This window comes from Hylobates moloch, unplaced genomic scaffold (genome assembly GCF_009828535.3).
Source record: "Hylobates moloch isolate HMO894 unplaced genomic scaffold, HMol_V3 SCAFFOLD_19, whole genome shotgun sequence".
In the NCBI taxonomy this organism is placed as follows: domain Eukaryota; kingdom Metazoa; phylum Chordata; class Mammalia; order Primates; family Hylobatidae; genus Hylobates; species Hylobates moloch.
The window spans coordinates 9,417,882-9,431,774 of NW_026652294.1; the positions used below are offsets into that span (position 1 = coordinate 9,417,882).

The following is a 13,893-nucleotide window of genomic DNA, read 5'->3' on the forward strand; positions in this document are numbered from 1 at the left end:
GCTCAGGAGTCTTCCCATAGACAGCTCTGTGGGGTCATAACACTCTTTCTGTCCACTCTACAGCCAAGAAAACTGAGGCTCAGAGAGAGTGCACTGCCTACCTCCTGGAGACCCAGTGACTGCAGAGGTTTTTCCACTCAGGATTCCAGCCCCAGTGACAAAGCCAACTATGGCGGGTAATCTTCCTAAATGTGTTCTTTGCTCGTGAGATGGGGAATTTCCTGGATGTAATTAAACATTTTACCAGCTTAATGCCAGTCTGGGGAGCTTCTGTTCACACGCTGCGTTAGTGTGATGTTTTCCAGGGTAGAGTCATTGGAGACACATGTAAGCTGTTTGCCTCCACACTGAATGGCCGCACTGCAGCTCTCAATCTGCCGCCATCATTTCTGACTCATCTTCCCGCTCCAACCTGGCATCAGGCCCACCTACATTAGCCCTCTGATCTGCTGTGGGCTGTGAAAGAAGGTAACTGCACCTGTTATGATTAGGTGTAAAATAAGAGTTCAGATGTTCTGATTCAGTAGTCTAGCACAAGGCCAGAAATCTGGAGTTAACAAGAGCCCTTAGGTGTTTCTGCGGCCAGGGTTCTGTGGACCATGCTTTGAGAAACACTGAGAGGTAAAGGTGCAAAAGAGAAGGACAGGAAGGGTCTGCAGTGGCCTCAGGTCTGAGGCTGCAGATGCCGGAGTGAAGCCACTGCCCAAAGAGTGGCCCACAGGCAAACCGATCCTTTCACAGGGCTGGTGCTCACAGTGAGAGCTCCAGCTAGATGTTACTTGCTCCACTTTAGAAACGAAAAACTGGGGGCTGTAGTTAAGCCGCTTGCCCAAGGTCCATGGCTGTAAGGGGAGGAAGCAGCATGCGCCCCAGGACAGCGCGACTCCAGACCACCATCGGATGCCCTGTGGTCAGACCATGGTGCTGATGCTGATGCTTTATGCATATGAAGCCCTTCCTACGTGTTGTGTCCAATGCATTGTCTCCAATAACAACCCCACGAGCTAGACCCCTTTCAAAGATGAGGGAAAGGTGGAGCTGAGAAGCTGCATAACTTGCAGGAGATTCCCAGGCTTAGTAGGATCTGAAACTGAACACTAGAACCCAGAAGCATAAGCATCATCCTACACAGCCACTTGGGGGGCACTTCCCTTGCCCCCTCCCTCCTACATGAGTCAGATACAGGGTTCTTGGCCCCCAAAGGATCTTTCCCCGAAGGAGACATTGGGCAATGTTTAGAGAGTTTTGTTTTTCTGTTTTTTTTTTTTTTTGGTTGCCACAAGTTTGTTTTTTTTTTTTTTGGCATTTAGTGGGTGGAGGCCAGGAATGCCATTCAACCTTCTCAAATGCCTAGTTGCCCCCCTTACACTCCAGCAAAGAATTAACAGGCCCAAAATGTCAATAGTGCCAAGGTTGAGAAATACTGAAATAACCCAACTTAAAACAACATCAACACACACAGAGAGACACAGACACAGACACAGACACACACACAGACACACACACTACAGCATCCAAACCTACACCCCTACATCCCATAGAATCTGAAGAGATTGATGTAAAAAGGGGATAGAGCTGGGAGGAAACAAAGAAAGCAAGCCCCACCCACAAATATACCACAGCCACCATTAACGTCATATTTATTGTTATTTAACTGCTCAGGAAAACATATACAGGTATATACAATATGCAGGAATACAGAAGACTGCACTTTACATATTTTTTTAAAAAAGAAAGAAAAAATAACACTCAATTTCATGAGCTATTGTCACAGTCTTCCAACCAAGCATTTCAGAAATGAATTTCTTTTAAGAGTCAAAAAAGATTACAGGATTGCCTAACACACAGCAGAGTTAAGTTTTCATATTTTACATGTGCAATAACATTTTCGTTTTCTTTCCCAAAGAGTTTGCTATGCAGTACTGATTACCAGTGTTCGGAGTCTAGCGTGTAGGGTGTGTTTTTCATTTACTTTTATTCTTTCCATTAAACCAAATTTAATGAAATAACATCCTTTTGCTTAAGGCTATTTTTAAAGCTGTTTCATTCTGGGGTCGTGGGGAGCGAGAAAGTTTTTAAAACTTCAGGGGTTTCCGAGGTTGCCAGGACCATGAGCTAATTGGCAAAGTGTTGATGACTCAATGCTGGGAAAGTCAAAGACAGAAGTTAAGACACTTTGCTCCCCGGCCTTAAGCAATTAAGGAGAAATCATTCCTGTTTCAAAAGTAAAATGATGAGGCTCTCAAACAGCTGTACACTGCAGAATCAGAGGGGTCATGGAGTCTTGCCCAGAATATGGTCAATTCTCCCACAGCCCATGGTGGGGGGAAATTCCCTTCCCTTTCCATTCCTTTTGTAGCAGAACGCAGGAACTGCCTCAGCTCACACCTTTCTCGCTGATCAGTTCATGCCACCTGCTTTGTCTGCCCTCTGAAGGCGGGGTTTGCCCCTGGTCAAGACTGCCCAGGCGAGAACCGCAGACTCAGACCCCAGCCAAAAGGACCGGCAGAAGGAAAGAGGGGAGAAGGGAGGGGAAAGAGTGAGGTTTTTCTGAAAGCTCCTCTCCCTTTGCTGAAAAGTTCTTTGAAATAAACAATGTGGGTGTTGTATGGTGAGCCCAGAGCCTTCAGGTCACTTGCTAAAAAAAGCCCGGATCTGCAAACTCTGAGGACCTAGAGGGGGTGGGGGAGCTCAAAGTGGAGCGTTTTAGTAAGACATGCTCGTTAACAAAAACTGAAATTAAATATAACCATCACCGATTTGGGTGAAGTGATATCAGTCACTTGTCTAACCCACCCAGGAATCTATGTGCTCCCCACCACAAGCCATAAATGGCTTTTGCAGGCATCAACAGCACCCAAAGTTGCCTGTCCCTGCCAACCACCACTCATCTCTGCTCAGAGCAGTTATTCCTTTGTGAGAGGCTTGGGACATGGCTCTAGTTTTGCAACAGGGTGAGATTCCATCAAAAGTTGGGGAGGGGGCAGAGGAATTCCAGAGTTCAAAACTAAAAGGCTCAGGAATCAAAGTCATTTCCTTATATTCTCTTTCTCTGTCCTCTAGCCCTCAGGAGTCTGCAGATCCCTGCAAAGGCTCAGAGAAGGCTGAGCAGGCTGAGCAAGAGGGTGCCTCATCCCTCCCAGGGGTGGGGTTGCCCAGGTTGGACTGGGGATGGAATGGGAGAGGTGGAGGAGATACACGCAGTCCCCTCCTTTCTTCCCTGGGATGCCCAGCCAGGAACAGCTTTCAGAAAAGGGAAAGGGCTGAGAACTCAGCCTCCTCCAACTCCAGCGCCCGAGGCACAGCCGGCCTGGCTGCAGCAAGGGCAGCAGCCTTGCTCCAAAGACTGCAGGCTGGGAGCACACCATCCCCCATACAGACCAAAGGCTGCTTAGCACAGCGTGAAAATGCGGGGTCTGGGCATTTGCGAGGAGGCCCAGAAAAGGAGAGAAAACACTACTGTCGAACATTCCAACTCCTTCCCACAGAGCAGAGCTGGACACGTCCATCGCAGAGAGGGGCGGCTTCCAGCAGGAGAAGAGAGAACCCAAGTGGAAGGGAACCGAAGGCTGAGCACTGTGTTTGCAGGAACGAAAATATATTTTCTTAGGGAACAGACAAAACAAAATCCCAGGCGGAATACCTAAGGGGGGCATTCATTGTTTGGCTCCTGCCTGACTGATGACACTGGAGTGTCAATATATAATATTGTGATGACAATTTGACTTTCACCCGGCAATATTCCAGAACTACTATTCTCCAGGATTTCCATTTTAATAAGCAGTGAACAAAGCAAAAAGAAAATAAAAGGGGAGGGGGTAAGAAAAGGAAAAAGAATAAAAAAGAAAGCAACTCTTGTCTTATTATGAAATAACAATACTTGGACATACAGCAGCATGAAAATAAAACAAGGAAAGAGGTCATCTAAAAAACGTATGCCAAGATTACCGAGACATGGGGAGTATCTAGAGGAAAAAGGCTTAAGCAAAAGTTTGCTAACTGCAGAAGGGTTAACACTGGTAACATACTGTGGCAGACAAGTTTCTTTTTTAAAAAAACTTTTGAGGCTCCCCCCCACCTTTAAATTAACCCTTTCCAGTCCATATGCCACTAAGCAGGTACCAACCTAGAGAAAAAAAAAAAAAATCATCCACTCAGCAATAGTGGCCCTTTCAAATTAACAGAGGGGTGGGGTCAGGTTGAGGGGGAAGGAGGCAGAGAGGGGGAGGGGAAGGGCCTGGTAGAGGAGGGGGTCTTTCTTGTCATTCAAGTTAGGGCAGCCACGAATGTCCCAAATCTGTTGGAGATGTCAGAATGCAGGGACCGCCAGGTGGGCACGGAGGCTCGAGCCTTGGCGTCACCCACGTCGTCTGTGCAGTGAACAGACAGGCACTGCAAGTGGCTGCCAGGCTGGGTTGCTGAGGCCTTGTTTGCGGGGAGGTCGTGGGCTGTGGAGAGAGAAGCAAGAGAGGACATTAGTGGCACGCTCGTCTCTGAGGGACGCCATAATGGGGGCCAAAGTGGCAGAGGCATATAAGACAGGCACCGTCCACGCCCTCTTTCCATGGCTAAAGGTGGTCCCAGAGGATCTAGAGATGTTGTTTCGAATCTTCTTGCTGTTACCTCTGATTCATCTGTGAGATCTCAGCCAAGGGAAGACCTCCCTGTTGGGCCTCAGTTTCCCCACTGGGAAATAGGAAAGTGAGGCAGGATAAACTCAGAGTTTGCCCATCTCTGATGCACCAGAGTTCCCAAAAGATTAACTGGATATGATCTAAGTCAGGAATGCTTCCTGGAGGAGGGGCATCTAAACTGGGCATCAAAGGATGTGTAGGAGTTCGCCGCACGCAGTGAAAGGATGGAGGGGAGGATTGTCTGGGTCCAGAACACAGCCTGTTTGTGTGTGATCCTCTGGAGAAACATTTGCTCAGGGCCTACCATGAGCTGGGAACTTTCTTAAAATGTGCCAGACTGCATACCAACTCCAGGGGGGAAGGATGATCACCTCTACTTTACAGCTAAGAAAACTGAGACTCAGAGAGGGAAAATGACTTGCCCCGAGTCACATAGGAGAAAGTGTGGAGTCACAGCACCCCTCCCAGAGGAGCAGGAAGGATGGAGAAGGTGCCTGTGGATACCTAGCTTGGCACAGCTTAGCCACAGACTAGACGCCCACAGCTCCCCAAGCCCCACGTGCTCCCCAATCCACAAGCACTCCCCAGTGCTTCCCAATCGCTCCCTTTTCAGCCCCTCTCCCACCTCTGAAGGTTCTGCCCCTCATTGGTGTGCAGGGGCTGAGGATCCATAGAAGTGGCTTTGAGAGTGGGGGCATGGGAGAGGAGGAGCCCTTCGGGACACCTGCCTGTGTCTTTCATTCCCTCCTACGCTCTGGCCTTAGCTTTCTCATACTCCATTTTACAGATGAGAAGTCTGAGCCCCAGACAGGCACGGAAACTTTCCTGGGGTCACACAGCTCCAACCTAACAGCTGAGAGAATCCAGTTGTAGCTCCACAAAGGGACCCCAGGCCAGTCCCCTCCTCTGAAGAGGGGAGTGTCCGCCCGGCTCATGCACCTCCTTACGATGGCTAGTCAACCAGGCTGTTGATATGTACAAGGTGTTTGTATAAACTGTAAAGTGTTGTCCTCACAAGGACCGAGGGTGAAGTGTTCAGAGCAGGAAAGACAGAGAATCTGAGCTCCCCAATGAGACCAGCACAAAAGCACCATTCTCAGCTACTACATGAAAGGACTCTGGGTGCCTGGGATGGGGGAGTCTATTCCTCTCCCATACCCTTAGTGAAAATCCCCTGAACCCCCTTCTCATTGAGTCACAGAAAGCACCACAGATCACAGGGATGTCTATGTTAGACACGCTTGAGGAGAAAGGAGCCTGACAACCATTCACATCTTAGTATAAATTAGACCAAAGCAGGGAATTTGCAGGACTTCTCATTTACGGCTACCACATGACCACTGGCTCTGTCCTGAGACCTGCCATATGTCAATGAAGAGTCTCATTATTCTCATTTCCTAGAGTCTGACTTTAGAGTATGCCCAAGGTCACACAGCTTGGAAGGGACAGAAAGCTGGGTTTGAATATGGGCTGATGTTGAATTTCTGCCTCAGTAGTAGTGAGAAAAGCTGAAGTTGGGGGTGGGGGGCTCTGCTCCAGCTGAGGGAGCACACCCAGATACTGAACTCCACGACTGGCCTGCCCTCAATCCTCTGTGCAAGCCCAGCCATGGGCCCTGTGCCAGGCAGGAGTTACCGGCCCGCCCTGCCCTCTGGGATTAAGCAGGAGGCCTCCCCCAGGAGCTGAGCCACAGCCTGCAGAGAAAATCCTCCCAGAGGGATGGGCCCAGGCAGCTGAGGACAGGCCATGACTAACTGGGCTTGGGGCCCCTACCCTGGAGCCCCAGAGACACTCAGCTTTGGGACCTGCATGCTGGGAGGAGCCGGAGCTGGGCAGGAAGGAGACTTCCTTGGCCCCTTCCCTCATTCATGCAATTAACATGCCTTTATTGAGGACCTTCTATATGCCAGGCATGGTACAAGCCCTGTGGATCTAGCATGGAACAGGATGGACACTATCCCCACCCTCCTCCTGGAGCTGAGGGTGAGGCCAGGAAACAGTGTCTCTTTGTGACCAAAGCACGGTCACTTTGGAGTCACAGCCCCACTACTGTGTGGCCAAGGCTCTACCATGTTCCCTCTCTGGACCTCAGTTTCCCCATTGGTAAAATGGGGATGATGTCATCTCCCCTGGGGCCTTGTAAGGCCTGGCACACAGGGAGTCCCCCAAACAGTGCTGCTGGGACTGTCATTCATATCTGGGAGGGTCAGGGGTGAGAGGGGATTTGCAGCCACTTAGAATCCCCTAAAGCCCCACTACTTCCTGGGGCCCAGCCAGGTGGGCGTGTTCCTGCCCATGAAACAGGAGCCTTTGCCCCATTTCACAGGAGAAACTGAGGTTCTGAATCCAAGGTTTCAAAGCTAGTTAGTAGTGGTGAAATCTGGGTGTTGTTAACTCCCCACCCAGGGCTTCCTGGGGAGAAGGTACCCCAGGAAGCTTAAGGCATCAGATGCAGGGTTTCTAGGAACATGGCAGGCCCTGGATTCTGGCAATACTGAGGCACAGTGCTCCAACCTTTGCTCTTGAACCCACGCTTGCCTTGTTCCCCGTGACCCCTCCACCCTACCCTGCTTAATATCTCCAAAGGAATTTTATTCCAAGCACTGCAAGATCTGGATTGGGGGTGGGGTGAGGGTAGTGTCTGCCACAGAGAGAGAGAAAGAGAGAAAATCTGAAAGGGGGTTATTTCCCCCACTTTGCACAAATTATCTCAAGGAATGAACGTAGCAATGCTTGAGCCCACTTTACAGATGAGGAAACAAACTCCGAGGGATGAAGCTCCTTGCCAAAGGAGAGAGAAACTCTTTGCTCTGGGGCTGCAAGCACCCAGAAGGTGAAAGAAAATTCCTGAGCAACCTACCGGGTAGAGGAAGCTGAGTCTGCCAAGTGATGGGTAAGACAGACCCAAATGGCCAAATTTTCTAAAGATGCTTTCATCCCCAAGTTACAGACATTAAGTGTGCCGTGCACTAATGCCAGAAACCATTGCTGTTCTTATTAGGGGTGGATTTAATGAGGGCGTCCCAGGCACACAACTGAACACTTCTGTGTATTATCTAATCCCAATCCCCAGCAAGCCCATCAGTGGGGGCGCCCCTTCTCCCCACCCCAGCAGGGCCACCCTGGGCTCAGAGAGGGTGAGAGCCTTGCCAGATGTCACAGAGCACGGGTGCGGGATTCCCTCCAGCCTCCGCCTAGAATGAGCAAGAGAGCCAACCAGTCTGGTATCCACAGGGAATATTTTTAAGAGAGAATATTATTCTTCAGTTCTTGACAACCCAAGCATGACCAAACTCATCCTCCCGCCGGATTCATTCCAGCTAGGGGGACCTAACACGCCCTTAGACCGCGGCTCCCCAGGGCTGCCGAGTCGCTGCCGATAAATCAGCCCCACGGAAGCCGCCTCAAGTCATGGCCTGCCCCAGCTCAAGAGAGGCCCTCAGTCTCTGCTCCTGGAGGCGGCAAGCACGCCAGCCCCCACGCCAGGACCCGGAGATAAAACCACCCCCTTGCCAAGCTCCCAGGGTTGGGGGAGACCCTGGAGTCACTCGGCGCCCGGCACTGGCAGACACCACGGGACCCAGTGAGTGCTGTTGTGTTTTCCACTTGATTGTCAGCCTCCCCCATCAGACTGTGGCCATGTGGAGAGGGGCAGGTTTGGCCTGCTCACCCCCGGACCCTGCACACGCCAGGCCCTCAGTTGGGTCCAGTGCACTGACTGTGAAGCACCCTTCATCCCCATTTGACAGACGAGAAGACTGAGGCTCTAAGGGGCAGGAGCTACCCAGGGGTCACCCAGGGCCAAGTCACCAGCTCTGGAGGCGTGGCTCTCTCCTCTCAGCCCAGGATCCCCAGCTGCTCAGGCCAGGGTAGAATCCCAAATGCCCCGTACCTGGGCAGCTCCTGTCTGCAGAGCCACAGTTTCCTCATCTGCAACTTGGACGTAGTGATTCCTGCTGAGCCCGGCTAAGAGCAGCGTGGGAGACCTCACAAGAGACTGGCAATACCATGTGCATGTTGGGGGGTCAGTCCCAGAAGCTGGGGCATCATCGTCTCAAAACAGATAACCCTGTGTGTGCCTTACCCCATTCAGGCAGCACAGGGGGGCCGAGGGCAGGGGCCTCTGGTTCTTGGGGACTGATGGGCATGCCTGCCCGGCAAGGAAAGACTGCAGGACGGTTTTTAAGGATAGCTATGGCCAGAAAGAACCACCTCACGCCCCATGCCCAGGGTCAAGGCCCAGAGCTGAGACAGACACCCCTGCTGTTTCTCCTCCCAAAAGCACTTCTCAGCTTTTCTTCACGGCACAAATCCTCGCTGATCTTCTGGCCTCCTCCTATTACCCCGTCACCCCTGCCCTGAACACCACAGCACTTCATTTGGTCATCATGCTGCAGAGGTTCAGGCTGCCCCCTGCTCACCCCACTGCCATCACAAGACCCGTGTCGGATTCTGTCTTCCAAACTTCTCCGTCCACAATGGAGACAGTCAGTTCCATTAAGGGAAGGAGAAAACCAGGAGCAGGTGCCAAAAAAAGCAATTGCGTGAATAACTCAACTCACTCCGTTTCTCTTACAGGGTTCAACAATGATAGTGGCCACCATTCGTGGAGCAAGGAACTTTTGTACATCACTTCAGCTCTCAGAACCTCGGTTCTAGGAAATGGGGGAAATAACAGGACCGGCCGTCATGGAGGCAGTTAGGAGAATTAAGTGAAATGATCCATGCAAAATGCTTAGCACGTGGGGCGCTCCTGCCAACGGTGGCTGTGAGTACAGCCCATCAACATTGTTGGCCAGCCTGCGGGTGACAGTGGGGACCTGCAGGGCTGGGCCCCGGGAGAGCTGAGTGACCCTTCTGCAGGCTGTGCCTGGGGTGAAGGGAGCATGGAAAAGAGGGGACGTTTACCTGGGGATGTTGCATTTTAAATTTTGCTTCTAGAGATGCCGCCCACCCATAGAGGGGGCCGAGTTTTCTTTTTTTCTTTAAAGTCAGCAAAACAGGCCTCGTCATCACCCTGCTCTGCAGTAAAATCCCCGGACCAGGTTCCAATGTGGGTGAGCCACGTGCTCAGGCGTCGTGAGCCGGGCGGAGGTGGCTGCCACCTCCCACGCCAGGCAAAGGGCTGCCTCGGTGGTTCTCCCAGCCACGGTTCCACCGCTGAGCCCCAGGGAAGGAGACTTCTGACCCAGCCACCTCCTGCCCCGCTGCCTACCTGAGGGAAAGCCAGGGGTATTCGGGGGGAAGGACAGAGCCCAACAACTGCCCATATCAAGGGCTCCCTGGGTACTCCCCCAGAGCATGGCCCGGGCTAGGTGCTAACCTCTTCTCTAATACGGGAAGAGTAAGAGAACCTACCTTGCGGGCTGCTAGGAGGATTAAGTTAGATGACAGCTGGAAAGCCTTCAGCATAAGGTGAGCGCTTTGTCAAAAAAGAGTAGCTGCTCTGATACTTAATCATTATTTTGTTGTTGTTGTTTTTCTTTTTCTTTTAGAGATAGAGTCTCGCTTTGTCACCCAGGCTGGAGTGCAGTGGCACAATCATAGCTCACTGCAACCTCAACCTCCTGGGCTCAAGCAATCCTCCCACCTCATCCTCCCAAGTAGCTGGGACTATGGGTGCTCACTACCACACCCGGCTAATTTTTTAAAATTTATTTTGTAGAGATGAGGGTCTCACTACGTTGCCAAGGCTAGTCTTGTATTCCTGGGTTCAAGCAATCCTCCCATCTCAGCCTCCCGAAGTGCTGGATTACAGGGGTGAGCCACCATGCCTGGCCACATTTTTCCTTCTAATTCCCTAACCTGGTACTACTGTTGCTCTTTACAGATGAACTGAAAGACAGTCCAGAGAGTCAGAGCCTGATCAAAGTCACAAGAAGTCAGAGGCAGAGCCAGGCCTGCAATTCAGCCCCTAGTTTTTGTTTTGTTTTTTGTAGAGATGGGGCCTTGCTGTGTTGCCCAGGCTGGTCTCAAACTCCTGGGCTCAAGTGATCTGCCCACCTTGGCCTCCCAAAGTGCTGGGATTACAGGCGTGAGCCACCGCACCCAGCCCACTCTTACTGTTCTTGGCACTGGAGGCAGCCAGAGCTAGAAGTGCCACGTGCTAGCTTTGTGCCATGGGGCAGTTTCTTCATCCCTGTGGGTAATGGAAGCTGCCGAGGCTGGGGGTCAGGGTGCAATCCCAGGCAGAGCTGGAGAATGAGAATTCCGGGCGTATTTTTAACTCGGGGCTTATGTAAGAAGCAGTGTGGGCCCCAGCACACAATAGCGGATGACTCTCGCCCAACTCACCCTCGCTGGATTCTGACAAAGGGAAATGTATTTTGGTTTTTCCTTTATTTGGACCTGGTGCGGGGAGACATTGGGTTCTGTGACAGCTGCCACTCAACTGGGGGGCTGGGCGACTGGGCCTGGAAGCTGAGGCAGGTCTGGTGGCCACAGGGCTGAGCCACCACCTCTTGGAGCCTTCGTGCTACAGCCTGGGAGTCCCTTAGGCCCCCCACACACTTATCTGTGACCCCCAGACCTTGGTAGCTTTTCTGTTCCCCACCTCCTTAGAAGGGCAGGGCCATTGCATCCAAGCCAGCCCCGGACATTCCAGGTCACTCTTCCCTCTTCCCCATCCCCCACAGTCAGCCCAGGCCAAGGAGGGAAGAGGCTGCCTCCAAAGTCTGCCCACTTTTCTCCTGCCCCACTGCCCTACCCTGGCCCACACACTCACCATCTCCTGTCTGCAGCTGCCACCTTGCCTCACTCTCTGCAGCTGCCACCTTGCCTCACTCTCTGCTTACACACTGCCCTCCAAACCTGTGAGCTGGGGGAGTTTCCTGAAGCACCAACCAGAGCAGGCCTCTCTCTTCCTTGAACCTTCCATGGCTCCCCAGTGCCTTGCAGCTTTGCATGCCCCAGGTTGACTCCCTCTCGGGCCTCTGACCTCATCTCTCAGTGCTCTCTCCTGCACTGCAAGCCCCAGCTATGCATTCCCTCAGCAGAGCCCTGATCGTTCCACCTCCACACCTTTGCTGCTGCGGTTTTTTCTGCCTAGAGCACCTGCACCTCCTCACCCCAGGTGACTCCTGCCATCCTACCTGGCTGTCAGCCCCGTGGCGATGTTTCTCCAACACCCCTACTCTGAGATGTGCATACTTCTCTCCCTGCTGGCAGATGGCACCCCTGGCCCCGGCTACCATGATGGTAATGACACCGCTAGCTGCAGCCTTGCTGGCTTCAGGGACGTGCTCACACATCTTGCTCTGGCAGAGGGGTGTTCTGAGGTCAGGGCCCCTCACCAACAGGCCACCAAACACAGAAAACATCACGGGGGACTTTGGAGTCAGATGACCAAGGTCTGTATCCTGGTCCCTGGCATTTTTCCCAGCAGCTCAAGCTTGGGCAAGTCACTTTCTCTCTCTGAGCCTCACCTTTCTTCTCTGTGAAATGGGAAGAAAAGGTTCTATTGTGCCTGGCATATGGCAGGTGCCCAGGAAAATGCTACCAGCTATCAGGGCAGACAGAAGTCACAGGAGTAGAGAGCCTTGCCCAGTAGAAAGTACAGTCACAGGTTTTTGTTTTTTTGTTTTGAGACAAGATCTAGCTCTATTACCCAGGTTGGACTGCAGTGGCATGATCACAGCTCACTACAACCTCTGCCTCCCAGGCTCAAGCAATACTCTCACCCCAGCCTCCCAAGTAGCTGGGACTAGAGGCATGCGCCACCACGCCCGGCTAATTCTTGTATTTTTTTTATAGAGATGGGAGTTCACCATGTTGCCCAAGCTGGTCTTGAACTCGTGAGCTCAAGCAATCCACCTGCCTCAGCCTCCCAAAGTGTTGGGATTGTACGCATGAGCCACCGTGCTCAGTGGTCACAGGCTTTTGACTGCACTGCTAAGACCTGTCTCCAAGAACCTACCACTGAGAAATGTGGAGGATTTGACCCCTGTGGAATTGACCCCCACAGCCCAACTAGAACCCGTCTGTGGGGCCCCACAACCCCAAGAACAACCCTGCCTTGGCTGCCTGTGCACACTTGATCCCTGGGCCACATCCCCTTCTATAGAAAGATAGATGGGGCCTGGGAAACTCAAAGACTCTGGGCTCAGGGGCAGGAACAGCAAATCTCAGCCAGATATCAGGGATCAGAAAGAAGGTCTACATGGCCACCAATCAAGCAGGAAAACAGCAAACCTGAACCTTCACGGTTGGCTCCCACCCCAACCCTCCCGGACACGCATCAGCTTAGAGGTTGTCCCAACGCTGAGCTTGGAGGCCTGAGTTCAAAGCCCGCCATGGTCTGAATCTCAACTCTGCCCCTCACTAGCTCTGTGATCTTGGGTGGGTCAACTTGCTGAGCCTCAGTTTCCCTATCTGCAGAAGGGGATAACAATCCCTCCAGTGACAATGGCCTGGAGACCCTGAAGGCAAACATGCCCTTGTGGCTCCCACCTGCTTCCTGGCACACAGTAGGCACCTGATAAATATTCGTTACGTGTTTTAGTGAATGGCTCACATTTTCATCTCAGCTCTGTCACCTTGCTTGCTGTGTGATCCTGGGCGAGTCACTCCCCCTCTCTGGGCCTAACTGGCCCTCTCTAAAACGACTAGTGGTTTGGGTAGATGTACAACCCTCCCCTCAAATCCCTTCTAACCCTCTGAGGCAATCAGATTTCACATTTGAGCTGGGCGAGGTTGCTTACATGTGTAATCCCAGCAATTTGGGAGGTGCAGGTGGGAGGATTGCTTAAGACCAGGAGTTCAAGACCAGCCTGATACTGTCTCTATAAAATTTTTTTTAAATTAACCGGACATTGGCTGGGCATGGTGGCTCACACCTGTAATCCCAGAACTTTGTGAGACCAAGGCAGGCGGATCACTTGAGGTCAGGAGTTCATGACCAGCCTGGCCAACATGGTCCCATCTCTACTAAAAATACAAAAATTAGCCGGGAGTGGTGGCACATGCCTGTAATCTCAAGGCAGGAGAATCGCTTGAACCCAGAAGGCAGAGCTTGCAGTGAGCCAAGATCACACCACTGCACTCCAGCCTGGGCCACAGAGCAAGACTCCATCTCAAAGAAAAAAAAAAAAAATTAACCAGACATGGTGGTACATGCTGGTAGTCCCAGCTGCTTGGGAGGCTGGGGCAGGAGGATCTATTGAGCCTAGGAGATTGAGGCTGCAGTGAGCTGGGATCATGCCACTGCACTCCAGCCAGAGTGACAGAGCAAGACCCTGTCTCTAAAAAAAATAAAGAAAGA

General features: G+C 52.0%; 1 protein-coding gene across 1 annotated transcript in view; it reads right to left on the reverse strand.

The window, feature by feature from the left end:
• Positions 1 to 1,614: 1,614 nt before the first annotated feature.
• MN1 (MN1 proto-oncogene, transcriptional regulator) overlaps positions 1,615 to 13,893 on the reverse strand; it is a 52,381-nt gene continuing 40,102 nt past the window's right edge. Inside the window, exon 2 of the mRNA XM_032138805.2 lies at positions 1,615 to 4,448. Within this exon, the coding sequence (XP_031994696.1) occupies positions 4,267 to 4,448 (182 nt within the window). The 3' untranslated portion in view covers positions 1,615 to 4,266. The remainder of the gene's footprint in view (positions 4,449 to 13,893) is intronic.